We start from the raw sequence: 27,794 nt of genomic DNA on the forward strand, positions 1-27,794 counted from the left end.
TTGCATTTATTAGTTTTAGTCTCTTCAGTGGCGTTTAATATTAAATTAAATATACAGTTTCTTACTAAACAAGGATGGGTGCATTTTGTAGATAAGAAAAAGGCTTTTATAAGATCTAAATAATATACATCATTTGCTAAAATCTTTTAAGTGATGTAAGAAATGTCCAGTAAATTGATACTAATGAAATCATCATTGGTGTCTTAATCTTATTAGTACTATTTTTAATAATAATATTTTCTTAAGCTAAAAGGAGCCAGTCTATGGTCTGTGGCTATGTGTCCTGCCATACATTGTGTTAAAGAGAACTACCAAAACATCAGTGATTGGTTAATTAATCAGTTTTAAAAGTTGCATATGTAAAAAATATAGCCCTGTAGCGATTTTGCGTTTTGTATGGAATAAATCACTTCTTTATCTATTATTTGCTGTCTTATGATGTCTTCATCATCTTCTAACTGTTATGCCAATGATTCAAATAGATTCAAAGATAAGTTCAATTAACAAAACCTAAATGGTGTTATCGCATTCTTTGAAGTAACATAAATACGGAATTAACAGAAGAAGAAATATTATGATTCATCATAAACTAAATTAATGATTTATTTCATGTTTTGTTGCCTAGATTTAATTTTGACAATTAATTAGGTACATTTTTTTCTTCTTAAAACACTATCAATAATATGTTACTTTATTGCTTTGTAATGTATATAACTAACAGAATTTTTCGTAACTCCTAATAGAATTTGTTTTTCAGTTTCAATATTCAGTTTTTTTTTCCGGGTATTAAATTCATAATAAATACTTTTTTATCTTTTTAACATTCCTGTGTATACATATTACAAAATTACATGATACTATGATTAAGAAGATAAGATATTGCGCATAAGTCGTGACGTAATTGGAGACCTGTACGTTCGTAATGTCAGTTTTTTGTATATGTCAATAAATAATCTTTAATAAATAGTTTGGAAATATCCTTTTGTGTACGATTATTGTAATTATTAAACCTTTTTTTAATATTATTATTTTGCTAATCGAATAATTTCATCACAGAATGCATAAAAATCCCATTTAACTTTAACAAGAATTCAAATTCTGGTCTCCAATGACGGCATGCGCGAACACGACCGATTTTGTGCTACATGAAGATCCTATCTTGTTATTCATAGTATCATGCAAAATTATAATGGTATGTTAATTCATCACAGAACACAAATAAAAATTTGTATACTTAAACTCAAATTATGCAACCAATAATTCACTTCTACAGAGTGGAAAAAATAATTATTCTCTTTTATCAGAATACCAGGCCCCAGGCCCCACTATTAAAACTTTTTCCTTAATAGTTAATATATTTATAAAAATTAGTAATAGCAATGTTAACAATTTTCACAAACTGCTAGTCAGCTAAACGAACTAAAAGATAAAATGAACGGAACCTCCTTTTCCCTTATTTTGTTCATAAAAAAAAATATATTTCTTTAAATAAACATAAAACTGAAGATTAGAATATATTATAGAGCTTCAATCACTTAATTATAACCAAGCAAGTAGCTAAGTTAAAAAAGCACATAAAAGGTGAAAAAGAAATGTGATAACGTTAATTTTACCTATCACCAAAAGCTCCCTAGCATGTTTTGACTATTCCGTGCTTTTGACATCAACTCAACGGTCAAAGCTTAACGTCAAACTCCTTTTATTTTAGGTTATGAAAGATGGTTTGAAGTTTGAATTTTAATTGTAGCCGAAAATTTTTTATTTTATATATAAACAAAAACTTCCAGTTTGATAAAAACTAAAATATAAAATAAGATGGATAATGATCTTGACAGGTCGATTCGCTTATTGGAAAATGCTTTATCTACCTCTAACAGAGGACTTTTCAAGAAGTCATTTGGAAAATCAAAGTTAGCTACTGACAATATTTCTAATGTGTCCATAGCTTCTGCAGATGATGATTTAAGGAATATAATTAGTAAAAGCTTCCTCACTAGCGATAGTGCGGTCTCTAGGATACTGCAATCTGATCAAACTGTAACTGGAAATGTTCTTCAAGCCAGTACAGCACCTTGGAAAACCGCACTTGATAGTCTCTATACCGAATTTTTTGAAATACTTACTTCACATTCAGGTAAAATTTCATTTCATTGTTTTGTGTTCTAATTTTTCTCTTTTTCCTAGTGTATGGTATTATGCCTGTCTTTTTTGTGAAATCCCAACCATTACCTAAAACTTTCAAGAAATCATAAATTTTTTTCTTTTTTGTATTTTAGGTGGCTTTGATATACTGGAAGTAGTTACAGACTTAGCTAGGTGTTGCTCAGATGCCCTTAAAGTAATTCAGAGTTTGAAGTCTAAGGTAGCAGTTTCACAGTTGGAAGAAGAAATAAGTTTAGAGAAGGAAAGGAATACATGGAGATTGCTTTTTATCCTTTACCAGGATAGATTACTGACCCAAAACTTAATGAAAGATGATAATGGTAAGTCTTCTTCTTTTTACGTAGACATGACTCTCTGTTTTTTAATGTGTCTTCCTACTGGTAGTCTTCCTATTGGGAAACATTCTCTTGCCATCTTTACTACTTACTCTATTTGTTCTCATTCAGCTTATATGATTGTTTAATTCTACTCTTCCATTTCTTACCTAGTGCTTGATGTTCTCCATCTTGCATCTATGCCATATATCTCTACCTCTAGCTCTGTCCCAGAGGGTTTTACCATAAATTTTTCCAAGTGTTTTATCTCTGCTGTAAATTTTGCCTTTCATTTCTTTCCCTATATATTTTTGTTTCTTCATTTTGTTTTGTTTAGGCAACCTGCAGTTTTAGGTATAATGGTAAGTGTGTGTTTAAATTTCTTTCTTTCTTTATTATTATTATATTAATCTTTCAAGGGGGCTGGACTACTTAAGTTGTCGGCTTAAGATGCATACCATAATGAGCTGACCAACAAATTCTGTTTTTGTTTTATAGCACTCATATTAAGTACCTTATAAAGTTAGGTTTTTCACTAATAGATAGTTCTGAGTGCCCTGAATCTAAAAATATCCTTGCACTTTACTCAAAACAATTCCAGGGATATGACTGACAAGTTCAAATACTGCTGCTGGATAATAGACAACCTAGACCCAGATCTCAAAATAAAAATAGAAAGTGCAGGAGTAACTCAGCTGAAGACCACACTAAGCTACTACAAACTCAGAATAACAACCAAAAAGAATTGTATTTGAAAAATGGCGAAAAGCCATTGATTTATTTGTTAAGAGAGTAGTAGGAATCATATTAATGATATCTTATTATTTTTAGAACTAATTCAATATTTTGGCCAATCAGAGAAGTTGTGTGTCTTAAATTTATTCAAAAGAGATAGTCTCATCAGGGAAAATCAACTAATCATTGATTGGTTGGAAAGTAATGCTGCTGATCGGGATGATGAAGCATTACTCTTTTCTGATAGCACAGTTGGATGGGAGAACACTCTACATCAGCTTCAAAGTGCTGATACCATCGCTTTTAGTAGTTCACGACAAATAGTAACACAGATGGATCCAGATGCCCCTAATCATCAGAAGAGACCATTACATGACTTAGATACTGAAGATGAAAAACGGTTGATAGAAAGAATTTTTATGGAAATTAGATGTGGAAAATTGGAGGAAGCCCAAAAGGTAAATGATAATTTATATTAGAATTATATAGTTGATGGTATTATTTTTGATTAAAATTATTCCACTGCTATATTTTTGTGAAATATAGCTGATTTTTTTAACCTTTACTTGCTATTACATCTTTGTTTTGAATATTTTATTACTCAGATTTTGGTTTTGACATTGTAGCTCTGTAGACAATGTGGTCATGCATGGAAAGCAGCGCTGTATGAAGGTTGGAGGCTATTCCATGATCCTAACATTAAAGATGAATATGAAAGCGATAATACTTCAGACAACAAAGATGAGGAGATGGACTCTGATGAAATGAAGGATATAGAGGGAAACATTAACAGAGATATATGGAAAAATATGGCCATTAAATTTTGCAAACAGGTAAGGTACACAAAATATTATATTATTGCATATAAATAATGGTATCATTAATCTCAGGCATGTTTTATCTGTTATTTTAAGAGCTGTAAGTCCCTTGCTTTATTGGATAAACTGGTTAAAAAAATGTATAACTAGTTTAATAAAACTTGTATAATAATATATAAGTAATATAATTACTTTACTGAATAGCCTTGTAGGGTATTATTTTGATCAAAGGATTCAACCATCTTGTCAAAATTTTGTTCTATATATTTTACCTAGAAAATTAAGATATTTTAATTTAATAAATGTTTTTTCTAGTTCTTTTTCTTGTATTTATCTTTATACTTTGTAGGAGTACTTAAGTTTGTATGATAGAGCAGCCATAGCTACATTTTGCGGTTATTTAAGCTCTATTTTGACGGTTTGTCACTCCTGGGAAGATTCTTTGTGGGCATACATGAAAACGATGGTTGATATACGAGTTGAATCAGAAATTCGAGACTGTGTTCAAAGAAATAACGATTACCTTCCATTACCTGAAGAATATTGGAATCAAAAGTAAGAGTTATATAATATATTTCTATTATTGTTTTATAAAATTTCTGTGTAGTATATTTATGCTTTAACAAATAAAAGACATGAAGACTACAGGAAAAAAAACAGGTAGTTTTGATTTTTGGTATTTTGAGAAAAATTAATTTTTTTGTATGACTTTTTAAATATCTACAAATACAATATGTGTTTATATGTTTCATTCTCTTCGTTTTTTGATAATTTATTTTTTATTGAAAACATTGTCATTAGTAGACTGTCTTCAAAAACTGTGTTGATGTACGGTAAGCCTATGGGTTCTGTAACATTTTTAATCTATTATAGGCATTATATTACTATAGGCCTCATCAACAGATGATACCTACTGAAAAACTGGATGTAAGAGTCATAAAATCCAAACAGATGGAAAATTATGAGCAAAATCTATGTCCAGCAGTGGTCTGTCTTTCGGTTTTATCAAATTTAACTCCTATGTAGGCAGTTTATGTTTATTTCTAGCATGATACTTTCAAAACCTGAAGCTTTTCCTGGATTAAGATCCCTAATATATCTTGGTACATGAAGGGCTGGAGTATCCTGTTTCCCTGGCTCTAGATTTAAGGTATCCAAGATTTTATTTGATGTTAATCATGTGAGTTTTTTCTTTTGGCGCTTTGGATGTTATTACTACATGGAAAACGACAACGAAATCGCTGCATCTAGTCTGTGGAGTAGTTCCTCTGCTACTTCTTGATCAGTGTTAGGCTCTTGGTATACGTCTAGCAGTGCTTATTATAGCACATGTAATTCTTGTGTAGTTTTTGCTAGTTCTAAATATCTTGCATCCTAAATATTTATGTAGTTCTATGTAGACTTTGGTGCAATTGGCTCTTTTGATATTCCCTCTTGGTTATCGAATGGAAGTAATTGGAGGTATTTGTGTACCCGTCTTAACTATAACTGGGTGATGCTGACACGTGGGAAGTCATAAAGGACTTTTTGTGAAACTGCTATTGTTTGGCTGTTGTTATCATTTGAAACGAAAGAAAAATCCAGATTCTATTCCTGTTTCCAGGCTGCTGATTTGAATGTAAAACAATCTATTATCTATGTAAAACAACTTAACTAATGTATTCCTATTTGCATTTCAGTCTCTGTACCTCCATTGCTCATGGTGGCTGCTGTAAGCACCTACATACATTACAGGGTGGTGGTGTGAGCAGATGACATGGGTTGACCAGAGTGTGGCTAGTGCTGTAAATATTAGCAATGGTTTCCAATTTTTACGATGAGGGTGTGGATTTCATCGTCAGTGGAGGAAGATATGAAGGAGGCGTTTCCTATGCTTTGTTTAACATAAGTTATGAGATCGGTGATAAATTGCTCTTATCAATTTGTAGCCTGGTATTTTACAACGGTTTTGAAGTTGCTCCTCAGTTTCACAATGAGTTTCCTGTATAGCGGCTAGGTCGATGTCATTATGTTTTAATAGTTTTGATAAGTATTGGCTTTTTGAATAGCTTATGTTTCCATATTTAATTGACAAATTTGGACTAGAGGCTCGAGATCTCTTGTCAGCTGGTTCTGATGAGGGGCATTCATACTCTGTGGTTTATGCTTATGTTAGGTTCCTAGAATGTGTCTTACAGTCAGGAGATCCAAAGATTACCTGACTGCCAATATCTGTTAGCTCATTTAGCGTTGCTCAGAGTGCACCACTTGGAGACGAACTAGCTTTACATCCCAAATCAAAGAAGAGATCAGGAGGTACGCAATGAAACACAAGGAATGACTCCGCTCCCACCAACATAGAGACACTGCAGCTTCGTGATAATACAATAATTATAGTGAGGTTCAAAAGGAAGAAATCATTGGAATTGGTAAATAAATGCTTGGTTTTGAAGAAAACTTAGCACAGACATTTTGGGACACACTTTTTAGGAAAAAAGAAAATATGTCAAAAAAGAAAATATTTAAGTACTGAAGAAAACTTCTGTCGTCTTTGATAGGTCACGTAGCAGCTAAATAACTAATTCATGTAAGTGTATATAAAAAACTACAAATATCTTTTTAGGTTGTCACTCAATGAAATCTTTTCCAACTTGGAATCATCGAAAAACGTTAGAGTTCGAGAAGAGGCTAGAAAACCTGAACACATAATTCAGAAGTATATAATTCTAGATGACATCCAAACACTACTGTTAAAATTCGAAGAGTGGATAGAAGAAGATAATGTTCCGACCAACTTTCTAAGATTCTTAGCTCATTTAGTGTTATTCTTTGAACAAATTGGGCAAGGTCATCATAGAGGAATTATAGAGAAGGTTCTGGAAGCGTAAGTTGTATTTTTTATGTTTTATTTACTGTGTTTTGATCCAAACCCTACTTTCGATCTAACTTTAAAAACGTTCCATACAGAAACATTTATTGGATTTTTAATTTAGAAATAATATTGAGTATGGAAGAGAATATAATCATAAATTTCTCTTTAACAGGAGATCCAATTGTTAGAATAATTATTGATCTTCTTGAAGACGAACCAACTCAGCGGTACGTTGTTAATTTAATAGAAGTTAATTATTCAACTGTGACTAATATCAAAATATCGGGAGAACGAAGAATATATTAAAAGACCATTGCATGGTCGGTCATCAGCAACTACACTTTGTGTAAAAGACTTCTAACAGGAAAGCAGCTTTAGCAAAACTAGGCTGGAGCTTGAAATGTCAGGGTAACTTCACAACCACAAAATGTTGCTCGATTGGACAGGGATTTTTTTACCTTTTTAAATAGTAAAACACTCTTTTAATTTTTAAACCAATTATTTACATCAGTTTATTATCTCTTAGGTATATACGAAGAATAATGCTTGCAAATGAAACCCAACTAGTAGCTTTTTACGTCAGTAAACTGAATCCTTCAAATCAGGTACATTTATATGCAAAGTACCTTGAAAAAATTATAGACCAACAAGAAAGAAAATCTGCGCTAATGTTCGCCGAGGATAGTGGATTAGAAGTGCATGCAATTACAAAACAAGTATTAGAAAACATTAGGAATCTTCCACATGAAACCGAAGAAAATGGAAGTCTACAGGTAATATATAAAACACTATATGTTGCAGACATTTTTAATTTGTAAAACTTCTTCATCTTCATTCATGTTATTTTACTCGTAATTCTTGTTACCATTGAAGTATGATTCTTCTCAGAGCCTTCTTTCAGTGCTTCATTATTATGACATCATAGAATGTAGTGGATGTTTCGAGAATTATTTCAGGTAATTATTGACGAATCTGACAGACGCTACAGGTGAAAAGCTTGTGGAATTAAACAAGTACTTTTATTGCAAGGCGGATTAAATAGTAAACAATATTGTTTAATACATTTATAAATATGGAAACATTTAAAAATGACAAAAAAACGGTTCATTTATTGTTTTTTTATATTACTATAAAATACAATCACAGTTAGTTCGTTTTTTAGTTAGACAATTAAATAATTTGCCACCGTTTTTTGTAAACACAAAAAATACTGTTTTCAAAAATGTTTATAGAGTACAAGTTAAAGAGCAGTGGAGACATGACACAGCCTTGTCGTACACCTCTTTGTATACGGGCGCTTTTGGTAGTGTGGTTGGAATATTTGAAGGTTGCTTTTTGGTTTCATAACTTTGTTGCTCTCTTGTTCCATAAGAGTAAGAACTAACAATCTAATATCTAAAAACCATAAAGACACAATAGATTACAACTAGGAATTAATAATAGGAGATTAATTTATTAAATACGTGAAAAACAATCTAAATATCTAAGACTATTGTTCAATCACAAATTAGTCCATTAATTTGTAATCTCACATTAATCTTAATTTCCTGAATTTGTATATTTTCACGTGTATAATTGTGAAACATATCGATTAGTAGCTTAATTACAGTTTGCTCAACTTCCTGCAAACTACAGATTGCCTAACATGTATTGAGGAAATGCATGTAATCATTTCCTCGGTTCAAATTATATTTGCCATCTTTCAAAAGTCAAAGGTTTTTGTTCTATGCAGAGGGCAATACACTTATTTGATGAATCGTAGCATTTTAGTGAGATTATAAATATAGCTTCGGGACTAGCTTGGGACGCAGTCTATTAGTTTAGTGGGTAGATTATCTATTCCTGGTGGTTTTCCATCTTTTAATTGTCGTACAGCAGTCTTTATTTCATCTTTTGTTGTTTCTCGTTTAATTCAGTTCCAGTATTTCATTTTCGTCGAGTATATATGGTGCAACTCTTTATCAATTATTTCCTTTTTTGATTTAAGTTTATTTTCTTCTTTGTTTCTTATTTCTTTAGCATTTATTGATGCTTTTCTTGTTAAGTTTCATATTATGGTACATGAGTTTTGGGCGACTGCCCCAAAACGTATATCGGTCAAACTGGTAGAACTTTTAACAAATGCATAGTAGAACATAAAGGGCTTTCAATAATAGAAAACCAGATTCTACATACGCACTTCACCTTCTAGATCATAATAATTCCTTTAGTGACGATTTTCAAATTCTTCACATCCAAAATAAAGGCCTGAAGCTATCTTTATTAGAATCTATGGACATTAACAAATTAAAAACACAGACATAATTCTGAATGACCAACTTGAAACAAACAGTTCTCCCCACCTCAACATATTCAGTTAAAGACTATAAAGTGTAAACACATACAAAAAATAGATCACTTAAGAAATGCCGAAACAGCTGTAGTGATGAGATATGATAATAAATTTTGTGGAAGTTTTGAAAACAAAGTTTTGAGTATTTTATTGTTATAATTATTAAATTGTTTGTTACACCTACAAAACTTTAATCATTCCTACTCCATTTCTTTGTAAGGTTTCTTTTACTGAACTCTCCATACACCCCATTCTACTATTCGATTGTTTATATAAAAGACTAAATAATTTTTGATTTCTATTTTTAGCACAAGATCACCGAAGTTGACAAGTACAAAATTTCGTGCATTGATTGGATACTTTACTACGAAGAACAAAGAGCAGAGGCTCTCTTCCAGATAAACGCTTTGATATTCGCCTTCCTAACGTTAGGAAAGTTAGATGCTGCGCAGCTAACTTTTAATAAAGTACCTCCAAACAGTGTCGAGAAAATACTTAATGAAGGTGAGTATAGTTTCCATTGAAAATAAGGCAAAATAAAAAACATCTTTATTGAAATGATACATCGCCAATTTGTAACGTTCCAACGAACATTCATTGGACGTCAATCTATGACGTGCCAACGAATATTCATTGGGTGCCAATTTGTAACCCTTAGAGGCTCAATTTGTAACATCCCAACGTTGAGCTGCTGTTGTCAACTTGTAACCGCAAACCTTAGTTTGCTGCTACAACCTGACTAACATCACTAACAACGTTGGAGCGACAAATCGTTTCCCGTTAGGACCAATTTTTAACGTCATAACCCCTAATGTATCAATTGCAAAATTGTTACATTAGACGTTACACGAAACACTCCCTGGCTAGCTCACTCAGGACGTGAATATGGCCTACTCTGGAGCAACACACGCAAACAAGTAAAAAGAAGAAACAATACACAGTTAAATTAACACATTTATTAATATAAAATATAGAACAAAGCCCAAGAGATATGATGAAGTTTAAAAACTAATTTAAACTTCATCATATCTCTTGGGCTTTGTTCTATATTTTTTTTGTGTGTAGTTCTACTCATAGTCTTTTTTGAGACCATCTCTTCCTCCTCCTATAGCGCTACTACCGTCTGTGGGTTTTAGCATGTTCAACAATTGCATTTCATTCCTTTCTGTTATTGGCGACTTTTCTTTAGTTCTGAACTCCCATAATTCTTAAATCATTCTCGACACTCACTAACTAATGCTTTCTAGGGCGACCTCATGGTCTATTTTTGGCCGGCCTCCATTCGGTGATTTTTTGTATTTCTTTTATTGCTTATTTATACCAAGTGGCATAGCCAACGGATTTTATGAGATTTAACAACCTGTACTGTATCGGTATGTCAAGGCATGTTAATTAACTCGTCGAGCTCAATGTTTATGCGGGTTCTATAACCCTCATTCTGCTCCTGGACAGGTCCAAAAATTTTCCTGAGTATTTTCCTTTCAATACTTTTCAGGGCATCGTCGTCTTTCTTAAGCGGGGTCCATGTTTCACAACCATACGCCAGAATGGGTCTTATTAGTGTTTTGTACAATACCATCTTTGAAAATCAACTGAGAATATTTGAGCGCAAAATACTAAGGAAGATATTTGGACCAACCCAAGGCAGCGATGGTTCGTAGAGAATTAAAATGAACCACGAGCTGGATGAACTAATGCAGAGCGCAGATATTGTTAGATTTGTAAAGTCACAAAGACTAACTGGCTTGGTCACCTAGAAAGAATGCCAGATAATCGAGCTGTAAAAGTAGTCTAGAGATGGAAGCCCCAAGGAAACATAACAAGAGGAAGGCCCCGTAAAAGATGTATAGACGACGTAGAGAGGGATCTTAAAACCATGAACATCAGGCAGTGGCGAAGGAAAGTATCCAACAGTGCGGAATGGAAGAACATTGTTAAGCAGGCCAAGACTCACAAAGGGTTGTTAGGCCATTAGAAGAAGAACAAGACAATACCATCTTTGCATTCTGCCTGAGTATTTTTGGGACCATATTTCTTTCCAATACGTCCAGTAGATAAAAATGTGACTATAGAGCGTTTCACGTTAAGAAAATAACATTAGGCTTATGGAGATCAGTGTTGCCAAAACTCTCAGGCATGCGGTTTACTAGATTGTCGATATATTTTTCGAATTTCCATTTTCAATTAACATTTAACTGTAAAGTCAGAATAACAACTGAAGTACCACAAAGCCTTATCATTATGTAGTCTCAGAGAACGACATAAAATCGGTGACATACGCACACCGTATTATTTTAAGTTGCAATTAGTAATTAGATGTACGCATTCCAAGCGGTCCGTTTATTTGCTTTTAAATCTTTAATAGCCGACAAAGTGCATGATTTAACTAAGCAATATTTTCTACTGATTTCTATGATTCATGGTATATGATATTCTTACCGAAAAACAAATAAACTGTCGTTACTATAATTAAAATAAGATAAAATAAAATTATCTTTTGTAAATACTATTTATTTAATTAAAATCATTTTCCCTACTTTTCATCTCTTGTTTCGAATGGACACTTTTGGTCAATTACGTTAAAAAACAATTATTTAATTTATGTCTGTGAAAACGAAAATACAAATTATACAACCCTGAATCGTGCTTGTGTTCATCGTGGCATCGCTGCGCGTCTATCGTCCATAACAAATACATGGCCCTATCTCCGCAATGTTATTTTCTTAACCTGGAACGTTGTATAGAAGTTATATGGTATTGGACACTCACTGCTACAGTTCAAACTAGAATTTTTTTTAAATGTAAGTGCTTTACTGTGATACCGGTCTAAGAAGATTGAGGCAACACTATTTGCCATCCCATTCACCTACCACAGGTCTTGGTCTGGCGTCATGTTATGGTAGATAGAATTCTTAGAATTAGATCTTAGATCTTAGAATTTGAAATAATTTATGTTTATTGGGCTATTGCACAATTGTAATAAAATATTAGCCTTGAGCGACCTACAAAAGACCTTTCTTAACCTTCGTCTTCCCACGTCGGTAAAATTACGTGGAGTCCCATGTGGGTTCCATTTGTACCCCAGAGAAAAAAATGCGTATATTTAATTTTTATTATAAGAAAATGAAATAAAATCTTAAATTAACACATTTTTATTACATCAAAGGGTATATCGAACAAAAAAATAATTTTCATCATTTAATTAAATTAACTGTAGGAATATCAAATAAATCTTAGGACCGAAAACTAGTCTGAAGTTTATTGGCATCGGGTGCAAATTACTTCCTTGATATGGTGTTCTGCACATACAAAATTTTTACACTGCTTACAAAATTGCTTTGATTTACGATTTACAAACACTGCCATTGGCCATCGGTTGCATATCCTACGAGCAGAGTATTGCTTTACCATCTTATCTGTGGTATCTATTTCGTTCGATGTTCTGTTCTTAGAGTTGCGACATGCGCGTAGTAATTTGCAAAGCCACCGATAATACAGATGGCACAGATTCCCACGCGGGGTACGAATGTACCCCAAGCCGATCATAATTTATTTGTTTTTAATTTGAAACATCGTCACTGATTTTATAAATAGGATATTATTTGCAATACCCTAATGGACACAAAATAAAATTAGCCAAACGAAACAGGCGCTAATTTCAAAAATATTAAAAAAAGTGTGTATCTGGGGTACAGCTGTACCCCCACCCGGGAATACGAAGGTTAAATTTATAGCAGTATCCACAAAAAATATCTATAAAGAGGTATTAAACGAAAATAAGCATGAATAACTTATGTCGATACTGAAAGAAAATGGAATCTATCTATATAAAAGGTTAGGAAGACAAGTCATACTGTTTTATCGGTAGGCCACCTAGGAAAGAAACCTCAACTAACAACTGACATTTCAATCTACTTTTTTTCGCAAAATTGCCAAAAATATTGGTTGCTGGAATTTTAAGATAAGATTTAATAAACAAAATAATTTAAAGCTTAGTGTTAGTTTAGATTTAAACACCTAGCCGCCTAGGAAAGAAATCTGAACTACCAACTGACATAAATAAACTTACCTGACAGATAAATTGTAAAATATTTATTTGCCAAATTTAGTCCCGAGTAAGAAGTTATCTGGAAAATAAACTGTGTTTATTGTAGTTTTTTATTATGTTGTAGGTTATCGCGAAATCAAAAATATAACCTATATATTGTTGTTTATTGTGGGTGAGAGACAAGGATCCGGTTTAATAAAATCGAAGAGTTTGGTGTTTAATGTTTATAAACTTAGTGCCAGAATATAATATTTGAGGCAGAATCGATCATTTTAATTTTTGTAATGATAGAAACTTTTTTTAAGAGGTTTAGATTAAGTAAATCGACAGTGATCTATATTCTGAGAATATATTGTAAATAGTTGTTAATAAAAGATTATAAAAGTAGGTGTTCTCCCTCTTTTCGACAATCCAAAGTACCACAGGGTGGCTATTGTTCCCTCTTCTCTTTAATATATATTCGGAGAAAATTTTCAAATATACCTTAAGCAATCTTTGGTAATCTCCAGAGCGCGTGGCGTTTTTTATATGTTGTTATAGATACAGTTATTGTAGATGTTGTTATTCTTCTTCTAGTTCCATGACCGTTATAGATCGTTGGATATCATGTTGGCTACCATATTCGCTATCGTGACTTTATTGACAGCAGCTCTAAATAACGATGTAGTTGATTTTTAATTTGATTTTACATACCATTAATATTTTGTTATAGATACATTTTAAATGTTTTAGGTAAAGTTAATGATAAAATAAACCAGACCATCAAGGAATTCCTGTGTTATAAAGCTTATCTTGACGCCCACGACGCTTTTAGCGAATGGTTTAAGCATCGCAAAAGTCAGCCCACTCCACCAGACAGTCTACCAGAGAATGCTCTATTTCCAGAAAAAGTGGCCCATCAGCATAGGGAATCGCAGTATAAAGCAGAATTGGGAAGGTATGTGTGCTTGATAACGTTATTTGTACAAAAAAATTACTAGAGTTAACTATTTTTCTGGAAAAATAACGATAACGATAACTATAAGGAAATAGCTGGAAAGTTCCGAAAACGCAACAGCGGAAAAATAACAGATGATGAAGGCAATCTTGACATAACCAAAGAAGATAAAAAGAAAGTATGGAAAGAATCCTTGAAGAAACTTTTCCACGACCTTAGAACAATAGAAGAACCCAAAAACAATTGAAGAAGACTCAGATCCCGAAATCCTACCAGAAGAAATAACGGCAGCCGTCAGACAAATGAAGGATGGAAAGGCACCGGGACTTGATGAAATTCCTGCACAACTGCTGAAGCTATTAGATGTAGAACAAATAAAAATAATAACTGAAATATTTAATGAAATACACAAGGCAGGAAAAATATCAGTAGAGTGGCTCGAATCGGAGTTCGTACCATTGCCCAAAAAACCAGAAGCAAAAGTTTGTGAAGACTATAGGACCATAAGCCTAATGAGCCATCTGCTGGAACAAATGCGAGGAACAAATTGCGCCCAATCAGTTTGGATTTGTGAACTCCGTTGATACGATGGAAGCTTTATTTACCGTGCAGGTATTGTTTCAGAAATGTAGAAATGCCAGCTGTGGTGTTTTTACATGCCTGATTGACTACAAGAAGGCTTTCAAAAGAGTCAGGCATCAACAAATGATGGAAGTGCTAAACAGAACAGGGATTGACGGAAAAGACTTAAAAATAATAGCTAACTTGTATTGGAATCAATCAGCGGTACTCCGAATAGATGGAGAATATACAGATCAGGTCAAAATCTTAAGGGGAGTGAGATAGGGGTGCATAATTTCACCACCGATATTCAATCTTTACTCGGAGCACATTTTTGAAGAGGCTCTAAAAGATATTGATGAAGGCATCTCAATAGATGGAGTCAAGCTCAATAATCTGCGGTATGCAGATGATATAATAATGTTTTCCAATACCATAGAAGGACTACAAAACTTAATGAACAAAATAACGGAAACAAGTAGAATATATGGACTGGATATAAACACCAGCAAAACCAAGCTAATGATCATCAGCAAAGAAAACATAACTGAAGCAAATCTGTATGTGAACCAAATGAGAATTGAACGTGTCTCACAGTACAATTACTTGGAAACTATAATCAATGAGTCGACAATACCCAAGAGATTAAATGTCGCATCGGAAAGGCAAAAAGTGCATTCTTGACTATGAGCTCTGTGTTCAAGAGCCATGACCTCTCCCTAGAAACAAAAATAAGGCTCCTTAAATGTTACGTGTACTCAGTGCTTCTGTACGGAGTAGAAACGTGGACATTGAAGGCGGAAACTCCATCAAAACTTCAAGCTTTTGAGCTATGATTATACAGAAGGATCCTGAAGATACCGTGGACAAAGTCACCAATGAAGAAGTACTAGGGAGGATGAAGACAACCGCGGATTTGGTCAACATCGTGAAGGGCCGTAAGCTGCAGTACTTGAGACATTATAATGAGAAATTAAGCCAGATATGAGCTACTCCAATGCATTTTGCAAGATAAAATTGAAAGAAAAAGGGCCCCAGAATGAAGAAGAATATCCTGGCTAGCCGACCTGAGAGCATGGTAAAGAAATACCTCAACACAGCTATTCCGTATTGGCGACGTGCAAGTACTTGGATGTGATACGAGAAACGATCGTGCGCGAGTAGCGGAGAAATCTTGCATTTTTTACTGCACATTTCATAGATTTCATAAATTCATATTGTCAATTGTCAAATCATATTTCATATTCGTTTGCTTATTTACACCTTCTGTCACTGAAGAAAATGGGATTTAGTAAATGCTGTGTTATAAATTGTAAAAATACAACAAAAAATTGTCAATTTAAGTTTTATTCATTTCCAACTTCGAAGCACAATTTACTACAAAGAGAAAAGTGGATTTATATCATAAAAAAGCATAAGTAACATAACCTAAATTATGCATTATTCTTGCGCCCGATTTTAAAGTCAGTTTGAAATAAATAATAAATAAAAGTTCACTTTTAAGTGTAAATTTTAGTTTCATAACACTCACTTAGAGTTCACTTTAACCCAAAAATCATATGGCTCAAAGGTGACTGAAGATTGTCTAATTACACTTGCTTGTATTTCATAGCTATGTCCATTTTTTCTAAATTCTTCCACATTCTTAACATGATTTGCCACTACTAAAGCTTTTCCCTTTGACTCAGTGCTTGGTTGAAAAGTTATTTGGTAATTTACTTTCTCAAATCCAGTTTTTATTATTGCATCCATATTAACAGTAATGCTGTAATTTAATAATATATTTATTTGTATTTACACTACAGACAACGTTTACCTTTTAATAACATACCGACATAACCTCAATCTTACTTTTTCTTCTTATTCTTTTTTGGGGCTACGTCCTTGACATTTATCCGGTAACCTCGATCTAACATGAAAGCGCAGTAAATTTTGCTGATTTACGACACCAGGTGTCGCTCTTCCGAACTTGCACGGTCCGAATAGCAACCAACAAAGTCATCATAGCCAGAATGATCGTCAACGTTCGGAACCCTAAGAAGAACTGTTTTTCATCGTAAATAAATTTGTTACTAAAACACTCTTCATTTTCGAACTAATTGATCTATTTTAATAGGTACTCAGTTTATCAGTGTATTTTCGATTATCAGGAACATAAAAACACCATTAGGTGTCAAATCAAGGTTCAATTTAATTTGCTTATGATCCAGTCATTCGATGTAGCAGTTTTCAAAAAAAAAAAAAAAATGTTTTTAAGACGATTTGTATATCTTTGAATTGCTGTAATTTGTCTTCTGGATATGCTTCTAAGATTTTACATATTTTCTATCGTACTATACGGAATGGAAGCTTGGACATTGAAGAAACAACACATAAGAAAAATAGAAGCGTTCGAAATGTGGTGTTACAGAAGAATATTAAAAATTCAGTGGGTTCAAAAGATTACCAATGCTGAGGTACTACGACGTCTAAATAAGGAGTTAGAAATTATGAACAGCATAAAGAGAAGAAAACTAGAATATTTGGGTCACATAACCAGAGGAGAAAAATATGAGCTGCTGAGAATTATTATGCAAGGAACGATCCAAGGAAGAAGAAGCATAGGAAGAAGACGCATCTCCTAGCTGAGGAACCTTAGAGAATGGTTTAACTGTAGTTCACTACAACTTTTCAGAGCAGCAGCTAACAAAGTGACCATAGCCAGCCGTTATGATATCCAACATCCGATAGGAGATGGAACTTTAAGAAGAAGAAGTCTTCTGGATTGCCAGTCCATAACTCTCGGAACACGTCTGACAAAAAATTATATTGTCAACAATTTTAAGTTGCGCTCCTGGGACGACTTTTTTGCAAAATAGTTCATTCAATTACATGAAATCAACTTAACTGTTAATACTTTGATTTGTCTTTAAAAAGACAACCACATGCAATGATGGCAGTAAAATTCTCCTGTTAGTTATCCCATAGTAAATCATGAGGGAAAACCAGGAAATCAACCTCACGATAGCTAAGTATTTGGTCTTGGTCTAAATGCGCTGTCATTTACAAAACTCAAAATTCACAGTGAGTGAATCAATTATTTATTCCTTCGGGATATAGCTGTCTCTTTTTGATATATTCTGTTCTAGAGGGAAAACGGTCCAGTTTCGTAGTTTTTGAATTCTGTGGAGGTATGTTACTTGATTTGCACTACGATATGTGCTGCTGTATAAAACAATCAAACTCGGTGTGAAAAAGGATTTTAATTAACACAATAAATACATGAATTTTTGACAGTAGGCATATGTCTAGCTATAATCTTGTGTTCGCTCCACTTTTGAATCAACGCCGCTGGCACGTTCTTATTACGACTGTCTCGCTGCAATCTTGGCAAATGTCATATCGTTATCAGACACTGCTACATTGCGCGTTGGAAAAATGTATGAAGTTAATTCAAAACATATAATAGCGTGAATAGTGAGTTCAAAAGGGACGTAAGATGCAGTATAACCCGTGAATAATGCTATATTTAAGTGACCGACTCTACTTTAGTTATTAATAAAACGAATGCCTAGTTTCATGATTTATTGTGAGAAAAGAAGATCTATAAACTTCAGTAATACTTTAAGGGCCGGTTGTTCGGACGCTAATCAAAACTTGATTGTAATCAAATATTTAATTAAAATCAAATACGTCAAATTTTGAGGTTCTCTTGACTGATTTATTTTATTCAATTTCATTATTTTGCGTTTTAATTTAAAATAAACCATAATTAAACTCTTTCTGATGTTAATTTCATGTTTTTATTTACAAATCATTAATAATATGCAATTTTTAATAATTTTGACAGCTGCTGTGAGATATTTGCTTGTAATTAAATATTTGATTACAATCAAGTTTTGATTAGCGTTTGAACAACCGGCCCTGAGTCTATAAATACTCTTAAGATGGTAAAGTTTTCATTCAATATTTATTTTCAGGTGGAAGCTTTCGGCCGATCATATGGCGAAAAATGCGAAGGCCAAATTATACAACGTTCTTCTTTTTCCCGACGGTTGGATAGTAGGAGCAGCTGAAGAATATTATCTAAGGTCGACGTGTATTCCGGAAGTAGTTCTTTTATTATATGCAGTGTTGTATGAATCTGGCCAGCATGAGGAATGTGTTCAACTAGCAGATATTCTTGCTTCAGAAAAATATGGCATATATAAGGTAACTTTTTTTATATCAGGCAAAGACGTACCAATGTCTCTGGTATTCTGTTCTATTGTAACTTAGATACTTAAGAGAAAAAGTAAAAAAGTTACTTTTTTACTTTTTCACATTTTTCCAATATAACTCGATTCGCCTAGTTGTTTGAAATATAGAACCATATAAAAACCGTAATTAGCGTCGGCTATGTATTAAAGGTCTTCCTACGAATTATACGTACCAGAATTTTTAACAAATATGAAAGCGAAATTGGGGCCGTAAATGAAAATGGGCTATGGCGTCGAAGATACAACTTTGAACTGTATCAGTTATACACCGATCCAGATATTGTGAAGTTTGTTAAAGTGCAGAGACTTAGATGGGCTGGACACATTGCTAGGATGTCAGATCACGAATACACGAAGAGATTAACATTTTCACAACCAGAGGGCACAAGAAGCAGAGGACGACCACGAATGAGATGGATTGATGATGTGGAAGAAGACCTACAGATTCTAGGGGTTAGAAGATGGAGGGAAGTTGCCAGGAATCGACAGGAGTGGCGACTTCTTTGTGAGCAGGCCAAGATCCACAACGGATTGTCGAGCCACTTATGATGATGATGATGAAAGCGAAACATCGCATACACAGTTGCGGATCCCGCAATATTTTGGGAACCAGAGAAGCACTGTTTATCTTTAATGTACTGACACAGAGATGCTCAGATGTCAACCAAGATATGTATGTCTGCTTCATTGACTATACTAAGGTATCTGACAATGTAAAGCACGAAAATCTACTGGAAATCTTCCAAAAACTGAACATTGATTACCAAGTTGTTCAAATATCAAGATTATACTGGAGTTAAACGGCAAGAACAAAACTAGCAGGCTCTCTATCACAGGAAATAACTATAGAGAAAAATTGCAAAAATATACCTTACAAAGATATGCAGCTCAAAAAAGATGGAAGTGAAGCAAAAGTTTAACTTATGAACCATGAAAATTAAAACGTACAGTAAAACGTACAACAAGACTCCACTATTTTAGGGAACATTGTATCTAAATTGTATCTAAATTACCGGTTACAAACTGAAGTTGCTATTTGTGTACATTCTTACCCTTGTGAGGATGCTATTATAAAATTAACATTACGAATATAATTTGTTTAATTTTATTATTCCTCATAACCCATACCAAGGAAAAGAAAACCAAACAGCACCCTGATTTGATCCGTTTGTCTCTGCTCCTATGCTTTCATCGCAAACTTTGACATAGAAGCTAAAGCTGTCCTTTTTACTCTTTCTTATTATCCACAAGTAAACTAAGTTCCTGTAGCTGAATGTATACCATGTATCACAAAAAATTTATTAAAATCCTTTATAAAAGGTATATAATTAAAATTTAATTATATACCTTTTATAAAGGATTTTAATAAATTTTTTTAATAAATTATTTCTTTCTTATTATTTATTAAACAATCAACAGTTTTTGGTGTCAAAAGTCAAAACGACAAATCCTAAAGACGTCTTAACAAAACTTTTAAATACGTTTAGAGAAGTACCGAATATCAAAATTGCTACCAGAAATATAAAAAAGGTATCGAAGTTACACACCAAACTAGAAACACCCTTAAATATTAAAGAAAGTTCTAATGTTATGTACTTTCCATAGAGCGTTTCACGTTAAGAAAATAACATTACGCTTATGGAGATCAGTGTTGCCAAAACTCTCAGGCATGCGGTTTACTAGATTGTCGATATATTTTTCGAATTTCAATTAACATTTAACTGTAAAGTCAGAATAACAACTGAAGAACCACAAAGCCTTATTATCATTATGTAGTCTCAGAGAACGACATAAAATCGCTGACATACGTACACCGTATTATTTTAAGTTGCAATTAGTAATTAGATATATGCATTCCAAGCGGTCCGTTTATTTGCTTTTAAACCTTTAATAGCCGGCAAAGTGGATGATTTAACTAAACAATATTTTCTACTGATTTCTATGATTCATGGTATATGATATTCTTACCGAAAAACAAATAAACTGTCGTTACTATAATTAACGACATCCCTACTTTTCATCTCTTGTTTCGAATGGACACTTTTGGTCAATTACGTTAAAAAACAATTATTTAATTCATGGCCCTATCTCCGCAATGTTATTTTCTTAACGTGGAACGCTGTATACCCGGTAATAATTGCAGAATTGGTCGGGAAGATTAACATTGCACAAGAGTGAAATTAATTGGAATAAAAGCTGTGCATTAAGTGAACATTCGGTTACTATGGATCACATTCCAAATTATGACCAAGTAAAAATATTGGCAAGGAAAAGAAATCACAACAAAAGACTGTTTTAGAAATGTGTTTAATTAAAACTACACAGAACATCTTGAACAAAAGAGCGAACGTTGAGAATTTAAGTGCTATATATAGTAATCTACTATATACAGTTATTATTTGGTTACCCATATTGAAAGATGAAGTTATTAAAAGGAGAATACCAGTATTGGTAAGTCAGTAACATATAGAGAATGCATCATTTATGTTTTTTAAATAACAAACATATAAAATCGGAATTTGATGTTTATTGAAGGTAAACTAAATGCACGATCAAATACTTACCATGTCGGGATAGTATTATGAGGTTCCTGGTTTTTCCCTCATAATTTACTATGGAATCACTAACAGGAGAATTTTACTGTCATCATGGCATGTATTTGTCTTTTTGAAAACGAATTACATGTTATGATCTTTTCTGACGGATATTCTCAAGTTAAAGTTGATTTCATGTAATCGAATGAACTATCTTATAAGTAAAGTCGTCCCAGGAACGCAACTCAACAATATTGGCAATATCATGTTAAAGTCGTCTACTTTAAAATGTATAATGTATGACTGAATTGTCAATATAGATGAGTCAGATAAAATTAAATTATTAGAAGAATTTTTCACTAAGTAACAAAAAACAAAATTTGTTTAATTTACTAATGTTTGTATTTTGAGAACGATTTCCGAAGTGGAAATTGAAACGTCAATAAACGTATTTTAACCTTTAATTGTGGCTTATTCTCATTTAAATAGTAATTAAATTAAAGAAAGTCACATATATAAAAGCCAAATAAACTTTACACAGAAAATTGGAGGAGTTATTGCAAGTTCAAATGAAATCAAGTGTTATTTTGTTTGTGATTGGTTTTTGCCTTCTTTATTAGTAAAAAAAAACTCTGTTGCTTGTTGAATAAATACTTGGAGAGGGAGTAAACCGAACAGATCTAGCTTCTATGCCAAAGTTTACTATGAAATTTGCATAGGAATATGAGCAGAGACAGACAGATCAAAGCAGGGTGCTCTTTTGTTTTCCTTTTCTTGTTTTGGGTTCTACTGTTTTGTCCCCTCTTAAACTAACCTAAAATTTATTTAGTAAAAATGGAAGAGACATGGACAACATAGATATAAATTTTCTTATGAGAAATAAGAAAAATAAATAAATTAAATTAGTACTGTTAAATCAGACGCGAGGGCTGAATACAAAATCAAACATGAAAGACCTCTCTCAACTGTTTCCCAATCAAGTGGCAAATATACCGGGTGGTCCAATAAGCCGATCTCTCGGCTTTATATCAGAAACTATTCATGTTATAACTCTAGGAGAAAAAATTCCTTAGTAAAAGTGTCGAAGAGAAATCGCAGGAAATAACTTTCAAGTTTCTGGGTTAACCGCTAGGGGGCGTCACCTGTGAAGAAAACTTTGAAAACCAGTTTTTTGAGAAATATGCCCAATTATACCAAGTGTTAAATAAGTAAACTACAAAGAGGCCTAAATTCTGCACAAAGTTGTTCAAGTACTTTTTTTTATTTTTTCAAATAAAGGGGGGGGGGGAGAGCGGAAAAGTATTTGTGGATAAATACCTATAACTTTGGTTTGGATCAACCGATTTTAACGAAATTAGTGTCATTAGAAAGAGTATGGGTGAATTAATTTACAGCTACTGTAAAATAACTGCATTTAGTTTTAATTCTCATAGGTAGAGGGTACTTTCGAATAGAAAAAATTAAAATTTGTTTTTCTTCAAAATGTTTAATGGAAACACCTATTTATTGTAAATTATAATGCAACTGGATTAAATTCGTAACAAAATGGCGCAACTGATTGAAAATGTGGTTTGCAAAGTTGGTAATACGTCGATGCTAAATTTTCATTGCATTATTCATCAGGAGAATTTATGTGATAAGTTCCTTAAAATTAATCATGCTTTATGTCATACAGGTGGTTGTTAAAACAGTGGATTCTATTAAGCCGAAAGGGTTGAACCACAGTCAGTTCAAAAAGTTTCTCAGGTCTTTGGATTTACAGTATAGTGATGTTATATTTTATGCAGAAGTAAGATGGCTGAGCAGTGCCAAAATTTTGAAAAGAGTGTTTGATTTGAAAGAAGAAATACAATCATTCTTTGCATGCAAGTTAAAAGTATTTAAATTTGAAAAAGAAGAAGAAGAATTTGCATTTCTGGTCGATATAATTAGCCATCTAGATATGGTTAATACTCGTCTACAAGGGAAAGATCTCGCCTACTAATTAATAACATGTATGATCTTATTTCCGCATTCCAAATGAAACTTGGACTTTATAAACAACAGTTAAGGATAAACATCTTTTCTCACTTTCCTATATTGTCGTTGCAGCCAGACGTCGTGCGAATGGCGGCGGATAAATAAGCTTCGTTAATTTCCGACTTGAGCTTGAAATTTGAAAACCGATTTTAAGATTTTAAAAAGCATCTTATGTCTTTTGCTGCATTTGCGACACCATTCTCCGTAGATTTTGATTTATTGCCAGGAATTTCACAAATGGAACATTGTGAAAGGTGCTGTGGTACCCAGTCAAAGGAGAAATTTAATCAGGCTTCTTTGGAAGAGTTTTATAAAAACATACTTAGACAATGAGAAATTTCCTGAATCTTACAAACATGGTTTGTCGGTGATTTTGCTATTTGGAAACACTTACAGGTGTGGAACAGCTTTTTAGTCCAAAGAAGCATATTAAATCTCGAATAAGAACACGAATCAATGATGAGCATTTAAAAAACTCCTTGCGGGTAGCAACCACATTAATCGATAACGACATTGGTGAACTTAGTTGTGAGAAATAAAATTAGACGTTTCACGAAAATTTATTATATTTTTTGTATGTAACTAACCTAAAACTTGTTGCCCGCACAACACGCAAGCTAGAAGAAATGTATACCACCTTGTCAAACGCCTCAAAAATATGGGCCTGCAAGTAAATGAAGATAAAACTAAGATAATCAACACCCATCAACAAAGCCAGAAACATCGGCTACCAATTCACGGTTGATAATTCTACCTTTGAAGTGGTGGACAAATTCACATACTTAGGCTCCCTGATCACCAAGGAGAATATCATGACGGAAGAAATCAAGCGAAGAATAATCCTAGCAAACAAATGCTGTTTTGGACTGAGTAGACATATGAGAAGCAGAAACTTAAGCCAAAAAACAAAAATAACTATATACAAAACCCTTATACAACCAGTGTTGACATATGGGTCGGAGACATGGACCATTTCCAAGGCAGATCAAAAACTCTTGCTTAATTTGAACGAAGGATCCTGAGAAGAATATTCGGTGGCATCTGTGAAAATGGTTTGAAGTACAACTACGAGATATATCACAGATATAAACATATATGTGGTGGTAAAGACGTAGTATCCTTTATAAAAATAGGAAGACTAAGATGGGCAGGACATCTGGCAAGATCACAGCAGAACAACCATTCTAGAAGAATCCTTATGTCGCAACCTGTGGGAAGTAGAAGAAGGGGTAGGCCAAAACTCAGATGGAGGGATGGTGTAGATGAGGATGGTAGACAAATAGGCGCAGCAAACTGGCAACAGTTGGCAATGGATAGAACTGACTGGCGTAATAGACTTGGGAAAGTCGAGGCTCTTTTATAGGGCTGTAGCACCAATGATGATGACGATGACTTAGACAATGAGAAATTTCCTGAATCTTACAAACATGGTTTGTCGGTGATTTTGCTATTTGGAAACACTTACAGGTGTGGAACAGCTTTTTAGTCCAAAGAAGCATATTAAATCTCGAATAAGAATACGAATCAATGATGAGTATTTAAAAAACTCTTTGCGGGTAGCAACAACATTAATCGATAACGACATTGGTGAACTTAGTTGTGTCACGAAAATTTATTATATTTTGTTTATTTTTTGTATGTAACTAACCTAAAACTTGTTAAATATGTACTACTAAAACTTACAACTAAAATTTTACAAGTACTAATAAATCAGAGGATAAGTTTAGCAGATGAAGAACAGGGTTTTTGTAGTGGAAGATCGTGTACAGATGCAATATTCGTTATAAGGCAAATTACTGAGAATAACTAGAGTATAATAGACCAGTACTTCTGTGTCTGATTGACCTAAAGAAAGCGTTTGAAAGAGTAAGACTCAAAGATGTAATTCATTTTCTGTATAATAGAGAAGTTCCCATAAATATTATAAAAACTATCTAAAACATCTACGAAAACAACAAAATGGAAGTCAGAATAGATGAACAACTTATAGAACCTATAGAAATAGGCAGCGGAATAAGACAAGGGGACTCATTGAGCCCCATTCTCTTCAATTAAATCATGGACGAAATCATCAAAAGCATTAAAAAAGGAGGAGGATACAGAATGGGAAACAAAGAAATAAAAATCCTCTGTTACGCAGACGACGCAATATTGGTAGCCTAAGATGAAGATAGTCTGCAAAGACTGATTCAGCAAAGAACCAACCAGATGTAAAATAGAAATTGATCAAGTACAAAAAGCAAATAGGCTGACAGGATGCCTTAATAACACTATATGACGAAACAGGCACATTAACACCGAGGTGAAGTCAAGAACTTTAAAGGCAGTGTAAGATCAATAATTACATATGCCTCAGAAACAAGACCCGACACAGTGGCAACGCAAAGGCTACTGGAAACGGCATAGATGAGAGTACTGAGAAGAATTACAGGAAATATGCTGAGAGATCGAAAGAGAAGTGAAGACATTAGAAGAAAATGTAACATACAGTGTATTCGATGGGTTGACAGTGTATAAATGAATGGACACAAAGTAGAAAAAAAAAGAATGGAATAACCACATAAGCAGAATGGAGGAGACTCTTGTGGTCAAAATAGCAAGAGATGTCACCAATCGGCAAAAGAAGTATCGGACCACCGAACAGAAGATGCGAGTGACAACCTTCCATACTCCATAGAGGTATTAATCCCTCAATGAACAAGCAGAATTGCTTATAAAGAGAAAGATGAAGAAGAAGAACTCTAACCCTGAGAATCAAACATATATATATATATATATATATATATATATATATATATATATATATATATATATATATATATATATATATATATGTTTGATTCTCATTTTTGTTATCTATTTTTAAAAAAACAGTTATTTCTTGTTCGATTTGAATTAAAAAAAAAATTGTGCAGCCCTCTAGCAAATCTCATCTCTAAAACTTGGCTCGCTTGCTGAAAAAGTTGGCCACCCATGCTTTAGAGCATCACTTTTCTGTTGAAGTTTACTATTTTATTTCAACAAAAAATTGAAAAAGATAGAATCTGAAAATTTTCAAGAAATAACACTAACTTTTAATTTCGAAACTTTATATAAATAAAAATGTAGAATAACATTTGTGAAACAATTGCAACGTTGTCATAAAAATATACTTATATCTTTTATCGGAAGTTACTGGGTGCACTTTGCATTCTCTTCGTCGTATACACGTTTAATTACCCACTTACTTTGTTCTTGATGACATGCTCGTATTAAACAAGTAAGATATCCAATTTAAACTTTATACTAAGACTCTTTTATTTTTTTGTTGTTAGGTGTACTCTAAGGAGAAGCTCGGCGAGATCTTAGTCAAACTTTGCGAAAGTTCCGTCGCTTTATTAAATGCAAAGAAGGATCCTTGGGGCAATGAGACCAGCGCTTGAGCAATTTTTTAACGTCTATGAGGTTTGATTTCTTTTTGGCCCACTGGGAGTTTCTACTTATTGTTAATTAACTACTTTAGAATTAAATTTTTTTATAATTAATGCCTTTTGTACTTATTTGTTTCGTCCTCGTTGAGTTCCTTATGCAACACTAGCAATAAAAACAAAAAGAAATATTAAGCTACCAGGTAAGTTCTATAAATGTACGTAATTATAAAAATGATTTGAAAAACTTGATAAACTAGAAATACTAGATAATAAAACATGAAAATCGAACTTACAGAAATAGAAAACTGGAATAAAAGAATGAGGGAATTAGAAGTGGTAAGTAAAACAAACTCATTTCACATTTAAAAATTAAACAGAGTTTGAAAGAAATTTTAAAATACTTTTTTTTTTGGCCTTAGGTTCAAGACCTATTTAGCCAGACAATTGGTTGAATACGTAAATCGTTCGTTCATTCACTCAATTTCCTAACCTTCCCTTTGAAAACACTATTGGGTGACTATACAAAAAGGATTAAACAGGAACACACGCTTCACGCTAAGGTGCCCTTCATAGCGACTTTTTTTACAACTTTAAACTTTTGGTAACCTGTGTATCGAAAAAAAGTGCATTAATACATTGGTGAAAAGTTTTTTCTCAAGATAGAAACCGAAGTCATCAGCATATTGTAAAATGTTACACTGCATTCCCATAATATGTAAGTTTAATGAATACAAGTTAAATAGTAAGGGACTAGGAACTGAGCCCTGAGGTAACCCTTTGTTAACTATCCTTGGGCCAATCAGTAAATTATTTAAACGAATATGGACTTGTCTA

The 27,794-nt window shown here is 33.2% G+C and overlaps 1 protein-coding gene across 1 annotated transcript; it reads left to right on the forward strand.

The window, feature by feature from the left end:
• The first annotated feature begins 1,686 nt into the window (after positions 1–1,686).
• On the forward strand, positions 1,687–27,074 carry Nup107 (nuclear pore complex protein Nup107). The gene is made up of 11 exons (XM_072535529.1): positions 1,687–2,134; positions 2,277–2,483; positions 3,309–3,670; positions 3,839–4,045; positions 4,380–4,585; positions 6,633–6,893; positions 7,408–7,654; positions 9,522–9,717; positions 13,994–14,198; positions 18,719–18,950; positions 26,865–27,074. The coding sequence occupies exons 1-11, from the start codon at positions 1,816–1,818 to the stop codon at positions 26,970–26,972; spliced, it is 2,550 nt and encodes an 849-aa protein (XP_072391630.1). The 5' UTR covers positions 1,687–1,815; the 3' UTR covers positions 26,973–27,074.
• Positions 27,075–27,794: the final 720 nt, after the last annotated feature.

This window comes from Diabrotica undecimpunctata, chromosome 6 (genome assembly GCF_040954645.1).
Source record: "Diabrotica undecimpunctata isolate CICGRU chromosome 6, icDiaUnde3, whole genome shotgun sequence".
NCBI lineage: Eukaryota > Metazoa > Arthropoda > Insecta > Coleoptera > Chrysomelidae > Diabrotica > Diabrotica undecimpunctata.